Source organism: Pteropus medius, unplaced genomic scaffold (assembly GCF_902729225.1).
Source record: "Pteropus medius unplaced genomic scaffold, Ma_sr-lr_union100, whole genome shotgun sequence".
Lineage (NCBI taxonomy): Eukaryota > Metazoa > Chordata > Mammalia > Chiroptera > Pteropodidae > Pteropus > Pteropus medius.
Genome location: NW_024340849.1, coordinates 28,727,304 through 28,749,732, shown reverse-complemented (window position 1 = coordinate 28,749,732; position 22,429 = coordinate 28,727,304). Strand labels below are relative to the sequence as shown.

Here is a 22,429-nt window from a genome sequence, read left to right as displayed (position 1 = left end):
ATACTATTACACACCTATTACAATGATTAAAATTAAAAGACTGACTAGACTTAAGTGTTGGTGAGTTGAGTGGGCAACTGGAACTCTCATATACTGCTGGTGGCATTGTTAAATGTACAACCAGTTTGGAAACTAGTTTGACAGTTCCTTAAAAATTTAAATATACATCCACCACATCACTCAGCCATTCTGCTTATAGGTAGTATTTATCCAAGAGAAATAGAAGCTTATATCTGTACAAAGACTTGTACAGAAATGTTTGTTTCTGCTTTTTTTAGTAAAAGACAACTGGAAACAACCCAAATGTCTATCAGTAGGTGACTAGATCAACAAGTAGTGATATATCTGTTCCAGGGAATATTACTCAGCAATAAAAAAATCGAACATTTAAAACACAACAGCATGAATGAATCTGCCCTGTGGTCATATTTTCATGGCATAATAAATGATTTTGTGTCTGATATTTTGTTTGTTGAAAGGAATTTGATTTTTGAAACGTATGATTGTTTTTGTTTATCCTATTTTAATACCCAGGTGACTTGGCATGAAATTGCAAGGCCTCAGATACATGGATATGACCTGAAGTGTTTGGCAATGATTAATCGGTTTCAGTTTGTATCTGGAGCAGATGAAAAAGTTCTTCGAGTATTTTCTGCACCTCGAAATTTTGTGGAAAATTTTTGTGCCATTACAGGCCAATCACTGAATCGTGTACTTCATAATGTGAGTATCCCTCTAAATGTTTTAACTAAATCTTGTTACTTCGTTTTAGATTTTAAAAAGTTTGCTTAAGACTGTAAATGGAGTATGTGGATAGACAGAGAGTCAAAATGTTTTTTTATTGTCTTGACAAACTTGCATGCTCTATAAATTAAATATTAAATATTTAAATATTAGAATCATAAATTTTGTAACAAGTTAGCCGAAGACACTAAAGAATTTAAATATTAAATTAAGGCCTGAATACTACATATCATCACTGTGGCTGGTTTTGATGGTTACCATATAGTTTCATGTGGGATAAATTGATGGATATAGATTGCAGACTTTAAGCAGATTATTGACACTTTCAATGGCACTCTGCAAAAAATTTTTTTTAATATTTGGTTATTTAAATATGTTTAAGAAAAATACTATGACTACCTTTCTGGTAAACATCTGTGTTTGCATGAGCCTCATCAGGGATGTGCCTGTGAGACTCTTGGACTAGAGCTCCAGGCCTTCCATTTTCAGACTACGCTTTGCTGGAAGGCAGCCTATTGCATTCCCTAGCAGACCCTGAAACCCATTGGGCTGTTAGGATTCGATGAACTCATCGATGAGAAGATCCCCATCTTTCTGAATTCTGTAGAGGGTTTGGGGTTAGCTGGAGCCTGTCTGTTGGAGATTGATTGCTTCACATTTTTGTAGTGCCTGAAGTAACAATAATTTTTAGCGTTTAAAACATTTATACTTTTTATTCCAGCAAGATGGTGATCTTCCAGAAGGAGCTACTGTCCCTGCTTTGGGATTATCAAATAAAGCTGTCTTTCAGGGTAAGGCTTTAGTTTCCAAAATAATTGAGCCCATAGTGGTATTTAAAACCTGGTTACACTCTTAACATGTACTTAATGTTCATTACAGCTGATATTTTTTTAAAAAAACAAAACCCATAGTACATGCATCTGTCTTCCCCATCACATATTTTGTGACAAGTACTCAGTACACATGCAGACCCCGAAATTTGTGCAGCTTTCACAGAGTGTGTCATGGAGCACTACAACCACAGATGCTAATATAGTAGTCTCTAGAATCTGTTCCATAGTTTTAAAAGTTTGGCGAATGTTACATCAAAGAAAAAGGAAGGAATATTTATAGAATTGACTAGTGCTCCAAGGAGCACAGTTGGAAAATGCTGGAGTAGTAGAAATACCCTTGGCTATGGAATTGTGTGAGTATAGCTTTGAATTACTCTGCTTTGAAGTGCCATTACTTTCTAACTGGTGGCCTTAATATTGAGACATGCATAGGAGACATAAAGATGGTGACTACATTCATTATGTTGATGTGTTTCTTTGAAACCAGGAGATATAGCTTCTCAACCTTCTGAAGAAGAAGAGCTCTTAACTAGTACTGGTTTCGAGTTTCACCAGGTGGCCTTTCAACCATCCATACTTAATGGTAAGCAATGGCAAAATGATGCTTTAATAGAATTATTAGTATACATTATATGATATCTCGCTGTTGGCATAAATAAGTGCTATAGAATTCACTTTTTTATTTGCATGAAAATAGAAACAATAATTGCAGTGTTATAAATTTATTGTAGAACCTCCCACTGAGGATCATCTTCTGCAGAATACTTTGTGGCCTGAAGTTCAAAAACTGTAAGTTAGCTCTTTGGTCTGATTCTGTTAATAACTTGTGTTCCCCCTTCTCCCCAACTTGATTTTCTCCTTCTCCTTTTTTTTTTTTTTACCTGCATTCCCCACGCCCTAAAGTTCTTTTAGTGTCCTTCATAAGGGTTAGGAGTCAAACCTCACATAGATTTTTATATTACTATATTATATTTACTAGATTTGTTTACTGGTCTTGATTTTTAAAGTGGAGAGGCATAGCATAACATTATATATATTTTTTCTTTTTTAAAAAGACAAGATTTATTATTCTGGTTTTTGTTTATTTTGTGGTTGCTCATCAAAATCTTTTCATGGTTTATTCATGGCTGTGGGTAAAAACTTGTATTTTAATCTATTTGTTTGAATAAGTTGTATTACTTTGAGGAAGTTGGTGTTTTCTTCTAGTCTCTCTTTTCACCAAATGTTTGCTTGAAGAGAAATGTAATGGTCCCTAAAAATACTGTATATTAGGGACATTGATGATATTCTTTTCATATTTAAAAATTTTACAGCATGAGAATAGATACATTTTCTAATACAGGAATCATGCATTTCCTCTTTAAATTTCAGATATGGACATGGTTATGAAATATTTTGTGTTGCTTGTAACAATTCAAAAACTCTACTGGCCTCAGCTTGTAAGGTAGGGAATTTTACTTTTTTATTTTACTTGGTCACAGGTTATTTGAGTCATCGGGCTTTTGCAAGTTTGATAGTATGGTCAGAACACTGTTTGTTGGCCATGCCACCCTGAACGTGCCCGATCTCGTCTGATCTCGGAATCTAAGCAGGGTTGGGCTTGGTTAGTACTTGGATGGGAGACCACCTTGGAGTACCAGGTGCTGTAGGTGTTTAAAAAAAAAAAAGAACGCTGTGTGAATGGCCACTGAAGTTTGCTTTTTCTGAATCTTGTTTTCTGATTCTCTTTTTCTTTCTCTCCCTTCAAAAACTGCAGTTGCGTTTTATTTTTATTTTATTTTTTAAACCAATAACCATCATTTTTTATCATTATCAATGCAGTTGCATTTTAAATCTATGCCAGCTGCATATTTTTTGTTCCTAAATGCTTGATTTGAACTGATTTATGTCCTTCCTTAAAAATTACTTAATCAAATATCTTAAAATGAGACCTAAAAATGCAATACATTTTAAGTAATTAGAGTCCTGGAGACACAGGGAGAATGAAAAGGTGAAATGCAGAGTGTACTTCATCTGATGATTTCTCGAAGATATTCTTGGTACACACCTAAGTGAATGGAATCTGTCTGCCCATGCCAGGATGAGGCAGAGCGGAGTCTGGCTCAACTGGCCATCAGAACATGCTACTACAGAATAACAAACTTCAAATATTTGCCTGGGAGAATGATCTTGAACTCACATTTCAGCATTTATCTATATTCTGTGGAGTGTAATAATATTTGTGGAGGATTGTTTGAAGGGTCAGAGACCCACACATTTCTCTAAATTTTCTAAAAGTTATTGTTTTAAGCATGATAATGACTGCTAGTCAAGATGGGTCACTCTGTCCCTGCTTTTGCTGCGGCTTCTTTCCATTGGCCTATATTGAGAGTCATCATAAGAGATTATTTCAGGGCCCCTCCTGCCTCACCCACCTTGTTTGTTGTCTCCTCTGTGAGGGTGGTACTGAAAGTACTTCCTTTCGTTGGAGGGGCTTGTGGGAAAAAGGGGGCTTAGTAGTAGAAATATTATGCTTTTGCTGAGCAGCTAATTTGATTTTTAGCTTTGGGCACCGTCCATCATATAACTGATTGTTTTTTCTTTTTCAAGTTGGCTCCCTTGTAGCCACCATGTGCAACTAAAATTTTGTCATTTATATACTTTTTCTGTGTGTTTTTTATTTTAATAAACAGTAAAAAAGAGATGTGATTGCTAGTGTGGCTTGGGAAGTTTGAACCTGAATGATTCTATAAACTCGCCAGCTCTAAAGAGTCAATGACCCATGGAAACGTCTGGCAGCTTTATCCTCGAGGCACCAGCCTTACCTTACTAGGTTTCTTGAATGGAGGGTGCCAGCCACACGTTTTGATTGGTAAAACAAATGATTAGATGCATTCTTTTAAACTAACATTTTTAACAACTTTTTTAGGTATCATTAGTGTTCTATAAGTTGCATGTTGAAAGTGAACAATTTGATAAGTTTTGACATATGTTTATACCTGTGAAATCATCACCACAATCAAGATATGAACACATCTGTCAACTCCCAAAATTTCCTGTGTCTCTTGGTAATTTCTCTTTCCTGCCCTCTCCCTACCCTCTCCAGCCCCATCCCATAGAAACCACTAATCTGCTTTTTGTCATGATAGAGTACTTTGCATTTTCTAAAATTTCGTGTGAATGGAATCATACAGTATGTACTTTTTCTTTTTGGTCTGGCTTTCATGCAGTGTAGTGATATGGGATTCATCCATGTCATGTGTATCAGTAGTTCATTCTTTCTATTGCTGAGTAGTTTTCCCTTTTATATATATATCACATTTGTTGATCTATTCATTTATTAATAGGCATTTGAGTTGTTTACAGTTTTTGGCTTTTACCAATAAAGCAGCTGTGAATATTCATGTACAAGTTTGCATGAATATGTGCTTTCATTTCTTTTGAGTAAATAACTGTGAGTGGAATTGCTAGATGATGTGGTAGATGTATATTTAAAATTTTAAGAAACTGCCAAACTATTTTCCAAAGTAGTTGTATCATTCTACAAGCCTGCCAGCAGTATATGAGAGTTCCAGTTGTTCCACACTCCCACCAACACTTGGTATGGTCATTCTTTTTTACCTATTCTAATAGGTGTATAATATGTCATTGTGGCTGTAATTTGCATTTCCCTAATGACTAATGATGTTGAACATCTTTTCATCTATATATCTAATATGCTAATTTTCCATCTATATCTTCTTTGATGAAATATCTGTTCATATCTTTTGCCCATTTCTTTATTGTTGTCTTTTTACCGAATTTTGAAAAGTTCTTTATATACATTGGCTACAGCTATCAGACAGATGCTATGTAGATAATTATTTCTAGCGGCTTGTCTTTTCATTTTCCTAACAGTGTTTTTCAAAGAGCAGAAGTTATATATTTTAGTGAAATCTAATTTACCAATTTTTTCTGAATTGGGTTGTGATTTTTGTGTAGTATCTAAAATTTTTGCCTAACTCAAGGTCACAGGGATCTGCTGTTTTGTTCTGGGAGTTTTATAGACTTTACGTTTTATATTTCGATCTGTAATACATCTTTAATGAATTCTTGCCATTGTATAGATTAAAGTCGATTTTCTTGCACGTATATATCCAATTATTTCATCATCATTTGTCAAAAAGACTATCCTTTCACCTACTGCATTTTGCACCTGTGTCAAAAATCAGCTGTCCATATATGTGTGGGTCTATTTCTGGACTTTATTCCATTCATCTTTTTTTCTGTCTTGATTCCAATTCCATATTCTCTTAATAACTAGCTTTTAATAATATGTCTTGAAACTAGGAAGTAATTGTCTTCTAACTCTTCTTTTCACAGTTGTTTTGGCTACTCTAGGTTCTTTACTTTTCCATATGCATTTTAGAATCAGATTGACAGTTTCTACAAAATCAATTCTGGAATTTTGGTGGATATTGCATTGAATCTATAGATTAATTTGGGGAGAATTTTAACAGTATTGAGTCTTTTGGCACATGAATGTAGTATGCCTCATTTAGTTTAGGTCTTTAATTTCTCTCAGTAATGATTTTTTTAGTAAACTTTTTATTTTAGAATAAGTTTAAATTTTATGAGAAATTGCAGAGATAGTACATATATATACCTCTCACTCAGTTTTTCCCAATGTTAGTATTATCATCAGGAATATTAAGTAGTTTTTGGTGGCAGGTCTTACACATATTCTGTCGGACTTATCCTTACTTCGTATGTTTTATCTGATTGCTTGTTGCTCACATATGGAAATATAGTTGCTTTTTGTATATTGATCTTATATCCTGTGACCTTGCTAAAGTTATTTACTAGTTCTTGTAGCTTTATTGTAGATACCATAGAATTTTCCACGTAGATGCTTATATTGCTTATGAACAAAGAAAGTTTTATTCTTTTCCCATATGAATGTCTTAATGTTAAATAGAAGTGGTAACAGCAGAAATCCTTGCCGTATACCTCATCTCAGGAACAAAACATTCTGTTTATGTCCAGTAAGAATGATGTTTGCTATAGATTTTTCGTGACTTGCTCTTTATGAGGTTGCATAATTTCTCCCCAATTTCTAGTTGTAGAGTTTTTATCATGGAATGAATGTTAGATTTCATCTAATGTTTTTTCTTCATCTATTGGCATGATCATATTGTTTTCCCTTTTGAGTTTATGAATATGGTGAATTACATTGATTTTCAGATGATAAACCAACTTTGCATTCCTGGAATGAGACCCCACTTGCTCATGATGTATTATTATCTTTTTATATATTTTTGGACTCAGTTTTCTAAAATATTGTTTAAAACATTTACATATAGTACATGAGGAGTAATGTGATGTAGTTTTCTTTCCTGATAATGACTTCATCTGATTTTGGCATCAGTAATGATAGCCTCATAGAAATATTTTCTTTTCTGCAATTTTCTGAAAAAGTGTGTAGAATTAGTAATATTTCTTTTTTAAATGTTTGGTAGATTTCACCAGTGAAGCCAGCTAATCCTGGAATTTTCTTTGTGGGAAGGTTTTTAACAACAAATGTAACTTTAATAGATTTTAATCTATTTAGGTTATTAAGTTTTTCTCGAGGGTGCTTTTGTAATTTGTGCCTTTCAAGAAATTTATCCCTTTGATCTGAATTGTCAAATTTATTAGCTTAAAGTTATTCATAATATTGCATTATGATCCTTTTAATATATGAAGAAACTGTGGTGATACCACCTTTCTTATTCCTGCTATTAGTAATTTATATCTTCTCTCTCACACCCCCTTTTTTTTTTCCCCAATACATTCTGGGGATTGATTAGGAAATTAATTAGATTTATTGATATTTTCAAAGAAGCAGCTCTTGGTTTTATTTATTGATTTTCCTCTGCTGTTTTTCTTGCTTTTATTTCATTGATTTTTGCTATTTTTATTCCTTTTTTTCTACTTAGATTCCATTTTCTATTTCTAATTAAATAAGGTTAAAGCTGAGTTGATTTCAGACCTTTTTAATATAAGTGTTTAACTATATTACTTCTGTATACTATAAACTTCCCTCTATTGTTTTTGAGACATTCTGCAAATTTTAATGTTGTTTTTATTTTTGTTAAATTAAAAATACTTTCTAATATTCCTTTGATTTCGTCTTTGATCTATAGGTTATTTCAAAATGTATTACTTAGTTTCTCTATGCTGTTTTCCAGTTATCTTTCTGTTACTGATTTCTCATTTAATGTCATTGTGGTCAGAGAACACAGTATGATTTGAATCCTTTGAAATCTAATCTTGGTCAGTTTCCATGGTCACTTTGAAAAGAATGGGCTCTGTTTCTGTTGGGTGGAGTGTTTTGAAAATATGAACTACATCAGATTGGTTGATAATATTGCTCAAGTCTTCTTTATCCTTTCCGTTTTTTTGAGAGTGGCATTTTGAAATATCTGACTATTATTGTTGACTTATTTTTTAATCCTTACAGTTCAGTTTTTGCTTTATGTATTTTGAAGCTCTATTGTTAAAACATTTATTATTATTATTATGTCCTCTTGGTTACTAGTTTATCGTTGAAATGACCCTCTTTATTTCTGGTAAAATTTTATGCTCTGAAATCATCTACTTTGTGTGATATTAAGATAACCATTCCAGCTTTCTTTTGAGTAGTGCTTTAATTATATATCTTTTCCATCATTTTACTTTTAAGTTATTAGTTTTATTTTGAGTGGGTTTTTTGGGGGCAGCCTATAGTTGGATCTTTTTTACTCATCTTGATAAACTTTCATTTTAATAGGAGAGTTTATTAGACTATTTGCACTTAATGTAATAAATGAAATGGTTAGATTTAAATCTGTCTTGCTATGTGTTTACTTCTTGATTCATTTGTTTTTTGTTCCATTTTACTTATTTTGGATTAATTGATTACTTTTTATGTCCATTTTATGTCCATTTTATTACTCCATCTTATGTCCATCTTCTTTTTGGTTAGATATAAATTTTTGTTGTATTATTTCATTAGCTGTTTTACATTTTAGAGTATAGTTCTCTAATATACTACAGTCTGCCTTTGAGCAAAATTGCACTATTTCATGTACAAGTTAAGAACTTCATAGAAGTATACTTTTGTTTCCCCCTACTTTGTGGTATTGTTATACATTTTACTTATTCTTAGAAATCCCACAATATATTATTATTTTTTGCTTTGACCAATTAGCTGTTATAGAGATTTAAATAATAAAAAATTTTCCATTAGATATCATTTTCTTTCTGCCTGAAGCATATTCTTTAATATCTTTGTAATGCAGTTCTGCTGGTCATGAATTTTTTCAGCTTTTACCTGTCTGAAAAAAATCCATTTCTTCTTCATTTTTGACTGATATTTCTGGTGTGTAAAGAATTGTTGGTTTTCCTTTCAGCCATTTTCTTTTGACTTGCATTGTTTCTCATAAGACAGCTGTAATTTTTCTTTGTTGCTCAGTAATGGTTTTTTTTCCTTTAATTACAATTGTATATTTATTGTTGGTTTTAAACAATTTGAATATTGTTGGTATGGTTTTCTTCATGTTTCTTGTGCTTGGGTTTTATTGAATTTGGATCTGTAGGTTTATTGTTTTCATCAAATTTGGAAAATTTCAAGCCATTATCTTTTTAAGTATTTTCTTTCTCACTCTTTATGGAGACTCTCGTTACACCTGTATTTAACTGCTTGGATTTGTCATTGAGCTCAGTGATATTCTTTTTTTTAACCATTCTGTGATTCATTTTTGTCTCTCAGAGATCAGTATTCTTTGTTGCCAGATATCTCATATTTTGGAGTGCCATCATTTTCATGTACTTTGGATTTTTAGTGTTTTCACATGATACTCCATATTGACTAGAAGTGAAGTCTCTAAAGTGTTAATTACACAATTAATACACAAATGTATTCTTGTAAAAATATTGAAACATTATGAGTACAGCATTAATCTCTGATGATTCATCTTTTTTAATCCCAATCTTTGTCTTCCTAAAGACTGTACACCTAGTTGTGGTATGTTATCTTCTCAGAAATTTTTTTTTTGCACTTACACAGATACATAAAATATACCTATAGAGACAATATATTATTTTTTAAATGTTTTCAGTTTATTTCTATTTAAATTGTTTCATCATTGTTTTATCTCTGTTCTACAGGCAGCTAAGAAAGAGCATGCAGCTATCATCCTTTGGAACACTGCATCTTGGAAACAGGTGCAGAATTTAGTTTTCCACAGTTTGACTGTCACACAGATGGCCTTCTCACCTAATGACAAGTTCTTACTAGCTGTTTCCAGAGATCGAACCTGGTCACTGTGGAAGAGGCAGGATACAATCTCACCTGAGTTAGGTAAAAACAGCTTCTGATTGGGAGGATTGGTAGTGAAACAGATCTCTGTTTTATCCACCTTGGGCAGCTGTTGGGTGAAGAGAAACAAATGATACCAGGGTGAAGAGCAGAGTCTCACTGTTGTGAAGTCTTTCAAAATCCTCTTATAACGGAGGAAGACTCAACCTCTTAAGATTTAAACGCAGGTGACCTTTGGGTTGACTTCCTTGCACTTATGTAGTTAGGATGGCATGTGTTCAGACATTTGAGTTAAAGAAATATAAAAATCTGTATACAGAAAATCTAGATTTTGCAGATGGTTATAGAATGCCACCATATTCTGAGCTAGGATATTATGGGACAGGAATAATGAAGATATAATTAAATTATGAAACTTAGAAGAACCATTATCTTTATCCTTTTCCTACCCATCCCTGTCACTTCGATAATTGGGAATGGTGTTTTAGGCATCCATCTGTGAATAACATGACCCCTGGGCAAAATATTAACACATCTACCTACCTTTCTACTCTGAGCCTAACAAATTGAAAGAAAAAAATAAATAAAAGGGAAAAAGTGGTTTTTTTTCATAGTAGTCATTCCTGTTCCCCCAGATTCTTTGGGTAAAATCTAGAGTGTTATTTACTCATATTTTTATTTTTTCCATTGAATTCATCTTGTGATATTTCTAGTCCCTTAAGTTTCTTGTCCTTTATAGAATACCAGGGCCTATGACACATACTAAGCAGCATGTGTTAGAACAGACTGATTTCTTTTGCAACTAGTGATTTCCTAACATGCAACTCCTACTTTTAAAAAAGTTAAAATGATACTAATAACGTAGCCATTAATTAGCTGTATTTTTGCAAATTAAGAATTAGTAAATACCTTCTACTTCCTTCCTCGTAAGCAGTTATGTATTTTAGAGTTTACTCCATATAAGGACTAGAAGTTACATTTAAATCTTACAAAGGAAAAGATATTTTTTTAAGTTTGGGTTTATTTTTTTAACATTATTCAAGGGTGCATTAATCTTTTTTCCATATCTTAATATGCAAATCTGGCTACTTTCTGAGTAAGGTTAAATTGCTTCAGGCCTCTTCTATCAGCATGGAAGATGTTTGTCATCAGTCACTAAAGAGGGACTAGTCAATATAAAATCATTCCTTTCTAGAAAGATAACTGTATGCCCATAGTCTTCTGATGAGAGGTCAACTGCCTAGCTTTGGTCTGTTGCAAAAGTCAGCATATATAAATTGAATACTAAATTACATGATGTATATGGTACTTCAGCATAGCTTTCTAACAAGTAAAAAATAGCTTTCTCTGCTTTGTGAGTAGTGCATATGTGTTTCTTTCAGATCCAATTTTCAGTCTCTTCGCCTTCACTAACAAAGTCACTGCTGTGCACAGTAGAATTATTTGGTCTTGTGATTGGAGTCCTGATAGCAAGTTTTTCTTCACTGGAAGTCGAGACAAAAAGGTAATATTTTTAACTCAACTATTTTTCCAGGTGTAAAATAATATTGTTATAGGTATGTTTGGATAGAAAACATATAATCCTGACTTTCTGATACAACTTTTAAAAACTGATTTATGTATTCTCGTTTGCGTTTTTCATAAGCATACATAAAAAGGTATTTTCTTACTTGTTGAATTCTTTAAGTACATTTCTCTGAAATATCAAATATGAACATGACCTGCATTAGATGGTCCCAGAATGAAAAAAGTAGTAACAAATAGATCAAGAATAAGAGATTAGGAGAGCAGAAGCAGGGAACAGGGCATAAGGAGAAAAACACTTTCCACTTATTTTTACTTTTATGAATTAAAATTTTTTTTCGGTCATGAATGCTTATTACCTTTTCATTCAGTGGTGAGAGTGGGGCGTGTGTATGAGATCGAAGCTTTGAAAAAAACAGAACAAGTTAGCTAGCAGTAGTTTTTGACCATGACACTCGTCCTTGTTTTCTGGGAAATGTTCACCTGGCTTCTGGTCTTTCCTCTGTGTTCATACTCTTTCTTTTCTTTTTCTGCCTTTCCTGCAGACCAGAGGTGTTAAGACAGTTGAGCATTTTCCTTTTCTCTCCCTGCCCTCTCCTAGTCATGGTACAGTTTACTGAGGCAGAGGGCTAGCATAGCCATGTTGTCATGCAGTAAGACACTGAAATGTCAGCCTCTAAAACTCTTCCTTTTGGACCTTCACTTCTGTTCACTTGCCTGTTTAATTCTTCTCCAGCATTTGTCTGCACTGTGCTAGCTGCTGAGAAAGTAGGACTGCTTGTGCTCTCTGCAGTCATGCCCAGTAGCAGATGGTCCAGCTGTGGCTCTCGGAGACACATCAAGGCTGAAACAGACAAAGCATCATCTACTGCACATTCTCATAAACGCATTTCTGCTTCCTTGGGCAGAGCCTTCTGCTCAGAATCTTGCTTTGGTCCTGCATTTTCCTGTCTGCTTCACTTTCCTTTCTGTGTCTTTGTGACCAGTCAGACCCCATTGAGGCATGAACTTCCAGGGAAGCATCATTTCCTATACAGGGTATCTTCAAGGTTAGGGCCTCCTGACAGTTGAGCTGATACCCTAAGCAGTGGGTAGTGTAGAGGAAGAGCCAGGGCATTGTCCCCATACATGACAGGTGCATGAGCCCCTCAGTGAGGACATGATCAGTAGAGTCTCTCTGGATCAGAACTGATTTCTTGAGTGTAAAGGGCATACCAGGTGCCTCCTGGTCTCCATCTTTGGATGGCACACTTAGGTAGTTGAAGTTTCAGAGACTGTGTTGGCTACACTCTGGCTTCTCTGTGATCCTTGAAATATGCTCTGAAATTCTGGAACACAAATGATACATTTATTTAAATGCCAGAGCAAGTATTTTATGTTATCTATGTCATTGAAACTCCAGCGCATTGCCAGAAATCTTACAAAGGGAAAGCTTTACAGAGTTTGATCTGTCTGTATTAGGTGGTTGTCTGGGGTGAGTGTGACTCCAGTGATGACTCCATCGAGCACAGCATCGGCCCCTGCTCCTCTGTCCTGGACGTGGGTGGGTCTGTGACAGCTGTCAGCGTCTGCCCAGTGCTTAACCTCTCCCAACGGTCAGTCTCTGTGTGGGGGGCTTCATTATATGTTTTCTTTAAGAAGATCACTTGGTTTCTCAATATATAGCCCTTTTATACTTACACTCATGGGTTCTTTTAGCTTCCAAGCTATTATTTTTTTCATAATGCTTATGTTTCTCATAAATTGATAGAATTCAGTGATATTTAGAGTGGCAAAAGAGAGATTGGGAGTGTGGCTCAAATGTTCTTATTTCACCAAATTCAGGACTGTGGCGCTTTCTCTGTACCAAGTGTCTTCAGCAGAATGAGGGCCCCTACAGCCAGCCACAGAAACATTGATTTTGCCAGTGGAGGACAGAAGTAAAACTGTGTGTACCATCGATGGAGAGAATGCTCCTTAAGGGCACAGGATAGCAGTGCAACCCAGTGCACTGGGCTGGTGCTTTTAAACAGAGTCCTTTGTAAGCATGGGACAGTTGAGAACACTGTAAAGAACTACTTTAGAGTGATGATGGAGATAACACAAATTCATGCTAAATTAATCACTTTCTTCCCCCTCTTAAAAACAGATATGTTGTTGCAGTAGGATTAGAGTGTGGAAAGATTTGTTTATATACCTGGAAAAAGACTGATCAAGTTCCAGAAGTAAACGACTGGACCCACTGTGTAGAAACAAGTCAAAGGTATATTCTATTTCTACTTCTTTCAGACTAGATAGAAATCATGGAGTCTTTGGTAGCAAATTTTATGCCACAGTTGTATGGGGAGAGACACAAATCTTTATTCATGGTGCTCACCACTAAATGGTTCCTCTATTCTATGCTAATATCTTCAAATTAATGTTTGTTACTGTATTACACTTGGTTTTTAAAAGTTTGCTTGACTATATTGCTTGTTTGCATAATGTTGTCTTTATAGATAACACATTTGAGATAAAAGTGATTTTCCTAATGTGTTTTAGAATTTGACTATAATAGATTCTTAATAAAGTTTTATTCAAAATGTTTAGTGATTTTTTTGAAATACTATATGTTTTGGTGGCTACATCTTGCATTTGAACACTTTAGCTCAGGTCCTGTAATGGAGCAAACTGTTGAGTGCCCCTCAAAGCCCCATGACTGGGTTCCAAGCACAGTAACTCTGTCCCTGAGCCTTACACCCTGGGCACAGGCCTTTGTCACCTGAGCTGACTTAGAGTACCTGCCATTTGCAACCTCCTTTTCACTCCGACCTGCCTAGACAGGAGGGATCATTTTTTAATCTACTTTTAACCCATTATTCTTTAAAAATGTCTAAACTTTCCAAAAAGGTCACTAACATCATTCTATATTAGGTTTTCTTAGGATTCTTTAACTTTCATGTATCTGCACAATTCAGAATATGATTTCAAATACAATTTCAAATGACAGTATCATAATGAGGTGATTGGCTTGAAAGAGGGAGATTTGTGAGTACATCTCTTCTATTTTTATTTTTACTTTTCAATTATAGTTGACATACAATATTATAGTAGTTTCAGGTATACAACATAGTGATTAAACATTTATGCAACTTATGAAGTAATCATCTCAATATCCATCTATTATGAGCACATGTCTTTATAAGAGTTTTCATCTAGAGGAGCTATCTTATCTACAAAGCATGTTAAGTGCTCATTATAATTGTATTTGTTAAATGAGACCACCTTTGTTACTCTTGTCCTCATGGCTTCTCCCACCTCTCTGATGGTGAGCTTAGCAGTTGGACTAGTTCATACCGTTGGCTTACTAAAGAGGGAAGTACTCCAATGAATTCCGCATTCCAGGCACTTGAAATTTTCTCTCTTCCTGGGCTCACCTCCCTTTTCTTTCCCTTCCTTTCACCTTGCTTGCCCACAGTGTTCCCTCTGCCGTCGTCTGATACCCAGATCACGTCCATGGCCCAATGTAGGACAACTGGCAGGAAGCCTCTTAGAAAGCACAGGCGGGGGTCATGTACAGAATTTGAGTTTTTCATTTTTTTTTTTATATTCATTATTGTGACTTTGGATTTGTAAGAACTAATTCCCGACTTAACACATTACATTATTTAGATTGCTGATATTCCAGTTACCAAATTTGAAGTACCTTTCAAGTGAACTTTTTGCTTGTTATGAGATACAAAGGTAATTAATAAGCAAACACTGCCTTTTAGGTTGGTTCCCCCCATTCTCTGTCTTCTAAATGTGATGCATTAATATTCTGGATTTAAATATTGATAGCTAGATATTTTTATATGTATACATATGTATATATATTTCAGTGGTGTCACTACTTCAAATCATTCTTCTAATGAAATAAGAGAACTTTAATATTGATCAGTAACACATTCCAGTGATAGTGGTGTCACTTAAAATATTTTTGGAACTTCTCTTTATCACTTGTGTCCAGAACTAGCTTACTAGATATAAGAAAACCAGTTGTAATACCTTTTATACTTTTACTCATTTTGATTGCTTTTTTTTTTAAAGCTCAGCATTCATTTTACTGATAAAGCTCATCTCCAAATGACTTTTGACTGCTTTCAGTAATCAGATTCATCCTCACAGGAAGATGAGCTGTCAGAGTACTCTGACAGCATTTCCAGTAGAAGAATTTCGGGAAGCATTGAGGCACAACAATACTGTGGAAATGTGTATTACTTCCCAGAGGGGCCACTTGCAAGGGCTCAGTCATTTGGTTGCATAGGTTCTGGTGTACTGATTTTAAAGTGTGTTTCATTCCTTCAAGGTTATACTTTATTCCTACCTTTTGATCCTGAGAGCTCATCTGGTGACAGGGGCTCTCACCATTTGAAAGTATAATTTGTGTGCTCTGGCACTGTTTTCAGTCTTTATTGTCTTAAAATCTAAGTTTTTCACTTTATTCCTTTTTGGTTTGGAGGTCTAATTTTCAGGTTAAATTTATAGAAGATATTATATTTTCATATTTATTTAACAATCTGTTTTGGGGAGCATTGTATGTCTGCTATCGGTCTGAGCATGAGCATTAATATGAGTATCTTGCCCAAGGTTATGTAGTTGAAGATCACACTGGTGACCAGGGTTCTTTCACTGGGCAGTTTATTAAATCTTTCACTGTCTTTCTTTTCCCAGAAGTAAAAATGTAAGAGGCCATCCATTTTATAGGGATGTGAGAAGAATAAAATAATCTAGAATATGTTGCAGAGTTGGAATTCTTAAACACATTTAGTAGTTATCAGAAAGGCTGATTTTAATAGCCATAAAATGAATTCCACTAATCATTAAAACAAAATTTGATGGAAAGTGTCTCTTGCTCTTTTTGGTGGTATCCTTGGTCAATAAATTAAATATTGACAGTTTTAAGTAAAAGCTGTTTTCAAGGTTAGAATAAAAATGTTAAAATATTATTGATGGTATTTTAAAGCCTATAAATTTTGATTTTTAGGTTTTGACTTCCATTTATATTAACATCAATAGTAAGAGTATACTAGTTAATATGTAGGTAAACACCCATTAAAATATTTTGTCATAGCATATGTTCATTTCATGATTTCTCTATCTTTGTTTTAGCCAAAGTCATACGCTTGCTATCAAAAAATTATGCTGGAAGAATTGTAATGGAAAAACAGAACAGAAGGAAGCAGAAGGCACTGAATGGTTACACTTTGCAAGTTGTGGTGAGGATCATACTGTGAAGATACACAAAGTGAACAAATGTGCATTGTAATGGACTTAATAACTACAAGCATATAATCATTGATGTCTTAAAATATTTAACATGTAAATGGATAATTGGTATTTACCTCATAATTTCATTGAGTTTCATTTTTAAGTCCTGTATCAGTAGTATTAATTTGGGTCACAGACCATTCGAAATCTAATGAAAGTTATAGATTCTTTTCTCAAAATCGTTACATATGCACACACTCTCAGAACCTTGCCCCATACTTCCAGGGATTCACACCTGCATCCATGTATTCCAGATTAAGAACCTCTGTTCTTTTTTTTATGAACCAAACTTGCCTAATTTTATGTTATTTTGGGCCTTCTCTTTTCATATGTCCCTCTTTGGGACATTTCATTATTTATTATCCTCTTCAGAGGAAGGACATAGAAAATACAGAGAGGAAAAAAGCCAGATTACTCAATTGCTATTTTAACAGTTTTTATAAATAGACCACACAAAGTGTGGTCTCGACCCTTTGTTCCCAGTATACACCAACCATTTTAGGAATTTGGCAGGCAGTTGGGAGTTTGAACTTCATTCTGTTGTTCCATTTATTCTTTAAAAGTACATAGATTTTTTTCTCAGAGTTTGACTTAAAGTAGAATATCTTGACATTTAATCTGATGTATGGGCTGAAAAGTAGAGTTCTGAATCATCTGAATTTGTGTGTAATATGACATAAATGAGTCATGAGAGTTAAAGGATATCCCCCCTAGGAGAATGAGTAGTGGGAGCAGAAGGAAGAACGTGCTAGATACAGAATGTCGGGTGTGTCGGCTGAAGTTTGGGAAGTAGTCACAAAAACTGGAACTTGGGAGTTGGGTGGAGAGAGGATAAGAGGGGCGTGAGAAGTACTGTGAAGACCGGTGTGAGAGTGGTTTTCCCTGACCCTGTTGGAACATGGAGTCACCTGGCAAATTGGCAACTGAATGTACATAATCTACTGAAAGAAGGGAGGAGTTTATGCCATTATCTAAAATGACATCTTGCTTCCAAAGGAATTAAGTGATATTTTGTCTAAATGGACGTTTCTAGACCAGCACTATCCAGTATTTCTAATCCAATAGAAATATGAGGGCTACATATAGAATTAAAAATTTTGTTTTCAGGGATTCCAGCTTTTATTTTTCCCCTTGTCACAAAACAAAGTAGAAGACATAATACAGGATTAAAACCACAAAGGTAGTTAAATTGGTAGAACACGTATACACAAAAATATCTGGATAAGAAGACAGGCTTGTTTACAGTGAGGAAACACGTGTAAATTAAGGTAGTTTGTAGTTTTCATAGGAAACATTTAAAAAGATCAAATATATGCTACTTGGGTGCCACTGTTTACAGCAATATTGAAAGGGAGAAAACCACTCATTTCGGGACATATACCACAAGGTCCAGGTTTTACAGCAGTAGCGTAATACACAAAACTATATTACAGCTAGTTGATCAGAGTTTACTGATTGTTCCCAAATATGTCACAGTTTCGGCCCTCAAGTTCATTACTACAGATTTCAACAACTCTAAACTTCTAGCTACTGGGAGACAGAATGATTCTAAGGTGCTTTCTAAGAGTTACAAAATCTCTACGGACCCAAGGCCATCTGTCATCTCCACAAGTCTGCTCTCACTAACAGCCCTTATATTCTTCAGAGAAATAGTTAGGAAAAAAGTCAGACACCAGCGTAGTCATTACCTCCTAGGCCAAATCTATGACAAAAGCAGCCAACATTACCATAAAATGAGAGTCTTGAGGCTTATCTTTAAAGGTTCATTCTGGTCTTGAAAATTGGTAGGATAAGATTATTTTCTGCTGAATCTTGAATAAACACAGGAAGACTTGTTCTTTATTGGCTGGTCTTGGAGTGAAGGTCACAGACAGGAGTCTTAACCTCTTATGTACTTTAGTTTCAGTCAGCTGAAAATCTGAATTTAAAAGTATGCTAAAAATCCTAAATCCAAGCTTTCATAAATTTGCTATTAAAAAGCCTTTAAGGGTTTGCTAACTTGAAGTCCATAAGTGCAAGGGGACGAGAGCTCTGAGCCTGTCAGGTTCCCATTTTGGAGGAAGGATCGGTGTTTCCTACAGATTGCTCAATTTTGCATAAGGGAGAAACCAACATACTAGGGCAAAGAATTAGTTTCAATTTATTCCATGAGGAATCTTCTCCCATGGTAAAGAAACAATGAGGAATGAATCTTAACTGGTCTCTTCATCAGAAGTGGTAAACTTGGTGTCTATATTCATGAAGCCAGACGATTTTTTAAGCAGACTGGAAGCAGATAGTAGAACCAACTTCCTGTAACCATTATACCTTGTATTTAGCGAAAGCAAACATCAACTTGAGCAATATCCAAGGCCACTGTTAGTTATTAAAGAGTGAAGTTCACCACTATAATACTTAAAGAGAGGTACCTACAAGGAAACCAATTAAACCCGGGTGAAAAAAAAATCCAAATAAGTTGTATTTAGGAATGAGTTGTCCAAATAAAGAAGGGCAACTGATGAGAATGTACCCAGCTACACTTGACATGAAGACACTATGCATAGAACCTTACCTGGCAAGGGAATTTCTAGTAACTAAGGGCAGGAGAAAGAACAAAGAGCTACTTCTACATTTTAGTGTCCAGATAGCATAATAGAAACTTCCCAAGGGCAATATATATTCCATTAATCACTGAATAAAGCGGTTGTGTTATTTTTTTTGTTCGAGAAGCTTGTTTACCTCCCTTTTGGCCATTCCAGTGTATTTCAAAATGATTCCATGTTGGTTTAGTCCAGGAAACAAGAGTATGAAAGTCACTATCAGGTGAGGAGAATTTTGTGGACTTGCTGTCCCACCCAAGCAACCTCAGCAAGAGAAATGGTCATGGTCATGAAGTATGTTTTTGGCTTCTTTAGTGCGAAGAGGTGTTTCCACCAGCTCACAGCTCTACATCGAGCTTTTACTAGATTGCTGCAAATTTCATAGAATCTTAGCTATGGCTCAGTGGTCCATTTATTGGAGCCAAAAATTCTAGGCTAGTCAGCCAAGCACAAAAACAACAAAACAGGAAACACCAAACAACAGGTCGATCTAGATAGTAGAAGTCAGAAACACCAAAGAAGCCACATCCATGATGGCGGATAGAAGGCAGGCTCGTCCCACCTGAGGACTTCATCAGCATCACTTCAGTCTATCCTTGCAACTGCTCTTCCAGACTCGGGGTCTCTCCAGCCAGCAGCTTGGTACTGCGATTATCTTCCTCCACCACCATCCCCAAGGTGCCACTTCAGTGAGCCTTCCCCTAAGACCACAGCAACCCAACCTGCCTGTAATTTAAAAATTTCTAGTAGCCACATAATAAAAGTAAAAAGAAACAGGTAAAATTTATTTTAATGACATATGTTTAAACTCAATATATTCAAAATAATATTTCAACATATAATCAATATAAAAGATTACCGATTATATTTCATACAATATAAAGTGCATTTTACACTTAGAGCCCATTTCAGTGTGGACTAGCCACATTTCAAGTGCTTGTACGTGGACAGTGCAGTTCTAGATGATTGAGTCTATATGAACTTGTTTCTCAGGCATGTGTGCACATGTATGCACTGAGGCAGTAAGCTTCTGAGCTTCCCAACCTCAGAAGCCAGGACATCCTGAACTACTATTTTCTTGCTTATGAACTGAGTGATTTGAGTCTTTATCTTCACTGGCACACAGGGATTTGTTCAGATCTCATGCATGTGGGATTCCAGAGCAGATTCAACGGACTAACTTTGCTCTTTTAGAGCCTTTTCCAGCACAGAACTCAAGCCCCGAAGGTTCCCTGAAAGCAGGCCTCCTCTTGGAGAGACTGGATTCATGGTTGATTATTGTTTTAATTTGTCAGTTGTGTTTGTAGATAGTTTACTCAAGATGTCCTGAAGCATCTTCTTCAGTAATCACCCAGGTAATTCAGTTCCATAAGCGTTCACAAGACTTGCTGTACACTTGACAGTCTGCACTGTAATTCATACACTTATATTGTAATTTTATACACACAGATCGTAATCTGCTAAAGGAGCATCCTTTGAACCATGTTGTAGTAATATGTGATATATAAAGCAAAAGGGCAGTCTTGGAACTGTGCTCCAGAGGAACTGAGGAGTATTTCAAAATCTCCAACCTGCCCTTCCCTAGTATCCCTGATATCCCATTTCTCTGCTTGGTTCACAGCACAGAGTTTGGATTGATGCCAAGTGCCAGCCAAAGCAATTGCTGTCTTCTGACCTATACAACCTCCCTAGATGGAGGAACAGTGATTGGATTGTTGTTCCAAGCTGATGTTTACCTTGGACAGCAAGGAGCCAAATCACTATCTTCCCAATAGCCTCATGGGAACCAGAGTTGGTTATTGATTCCAAAAGGAGAATATGGGAGTTAGCAGGAGACAACGCAAATTCAGGAATGAAATAAAAGGACAGAATCTCTTTTATATTAGAAATCTTGACCATCATAGAAAATCCTGAATTGCCTGAGGTCTGCCTAGTACTGATGGGTTTTTGTTGTTTTGAACATTATGGGGTTAGATATAATGGAGCCTTGTTCCCAACCATGTCGTGATTCCAAATTGCCCTTTTAGCTTCTATTCACAGAAAAGTTCTTCTGTCACTCTAGGGGAGGAAGCTTCCTGGAGTTTCTGATCTTTCTTTCCTCTGCTCTCAAGTTGTTTCTACCAGAGCTTCTACTCTGCTAGGCCTTGGAGAGAAACCTGCTCCATTACTGTCTTTTATTACTTCCTGCTGTGAGGCCCTCTTCTGATTTCTCCAGTATCAGAATGTCTAGATCAGCAGGTTTTCATTGTTAGGGAGGTATGCATTTCACTCTGTCTGGAAGTACTAAATTAATTTCATTATTGAAACCAAATTCAGCCTCCTCTGAAACACTCACTCCCCCACCCCAACTACTTGGCAGGAAATTTGAGCCATTAAAATAGCAGCCCTCAACTACCTCCATGATCATGAGGCCTGGGAGTTTAAGCCAGAGGTAAAACCTCTGCCCTTTCTCACCATTTAAGACTTGACCATTATAATGGAGCTTCCATCCCCACCAGGATAACACCGCTTACCACTGTACAGCAAGTTTAATAATCCGATTAGTCCTTCAGCCTTAGATACTGCCAAGGCACTTGTGGCTTTTCTCTCACCTCTCTGTACCTTCTCACCCATCAGTGGCATAGAGGCAGATGCCCCTTTAAATCTCGCTGTCCCCAGGGCTCTGTCCTCTTTCCCTGAACACTCCAGAGCTCCTGAGATGACCTCTCCCATGAGCTGTGTCTCCATCACTCCTTCCTGAGCCTTGGGCCCAAATCTCCACTTAGACTGAGCTACACATTGCCTTCCTATGCCTGAGCCCCCTCCTCCTTGAATCCACCCAGTCACCTGGTCTGATAGGTCTGAGCCAGTCCTCTTTCAGTCCCCCTTTGACCTTGAATTCCATCACTTCTGCACCATCTGGGCTCTGGTCAGTCCTTCGTTGCTCTTCACCAGGACTTCTCCCCAGCCTCTGATGGGCAGCGCTGCCTGTAGCCTCCCCACACCCATGCCCCACCTCAGTGCTTTGAGGGTGTCAGACACACCTCTGATGCACCAAGTCTCCTGTAGGGACACCCCCCAGTGTCTTCCTGCACTGCAGTCTGACCCACTCCCTTCCCTCATTCCTTGTCCCCACTCCTCATCCCCACACATCCCTGTGGTCCAGCATCATTGAAGGCTCTGCTTCTGGAATTTTCTAAACC

At 36.0% G+C, this 22,429-nt stretch overlaps 1 protein-coding gene and 2 pseudogenes across 3 annotated transcripts in view; 2 read left to right on the top strand and 1 right to left on the bottom strand.

The window, feature by feature from the left end:
• Window positions 1-16,820, top strand: part of ELP2 (elongator acetyltransferase complex subunit 2) — a 36,049-nt gene extending 19,229 nt beyond the window's left edge. For 2 of the 3 annotated variants that reach the window (XM_039842973.1, XM_039842964.1), the window contains 10 exons: window positions 535-723; window positions 1,466-1,535; window positions 2,065-2,160; window positions 2,309-2,366; window positions 2,949-3,021; window positions 9,726-9,918; window positions 11,259-11,380; window positions 12,862-12,995; window positions 13,529-13,642; window positions 16,510-16,820. In XM_039842973.1, the coding sequence (XP_039698907.1) occupies window positions 535-723; window positions 1,466-1,535; window positions 2,065-2,160; window positions 2,309-2,366; window positions 2,949-3,021; window positions 9,726-9,918; window positions 11,259-11,380; window positions 12,862-12,995; window positions 13,529-13,642; window positions 16,510-16,666 (1,206 nt within the window). In that variant the 3' untranslated portion in view covers window positions 16,667-16,820. The remainder of the gene's footprint in view (window positions 1-534; window positions 724-1,465; window positions 1,536-2,064; window positions 2,161-2,308; window positions 2,367-2,948; window positions 3,022-9,725; window positions 9,919-11,258; window positions 11,381-12,861; window positions 12,996-13,528; window positions 13,643-16,509) is intronic. The other variant, XR_005648742.1, reaches the window with a different exon arrangement.
• LOC120589731 (uncharacterized) lies at window positions 3,111-3,229 on the top strand (annotated as a pseudogene).
• Window positions 16,821-17,911: 1,091 nt separating the features above from the next.
• On the bottom strand, window positions 17,912-20,030 carry LOC120586619 (ADP-ribosylation factor-like protein 6-interacting protein 1; annotated as a pseudogene).
• Between the last annotated feature and the right edge of the window lie 2,399 nt (window positions 20,031-22,429).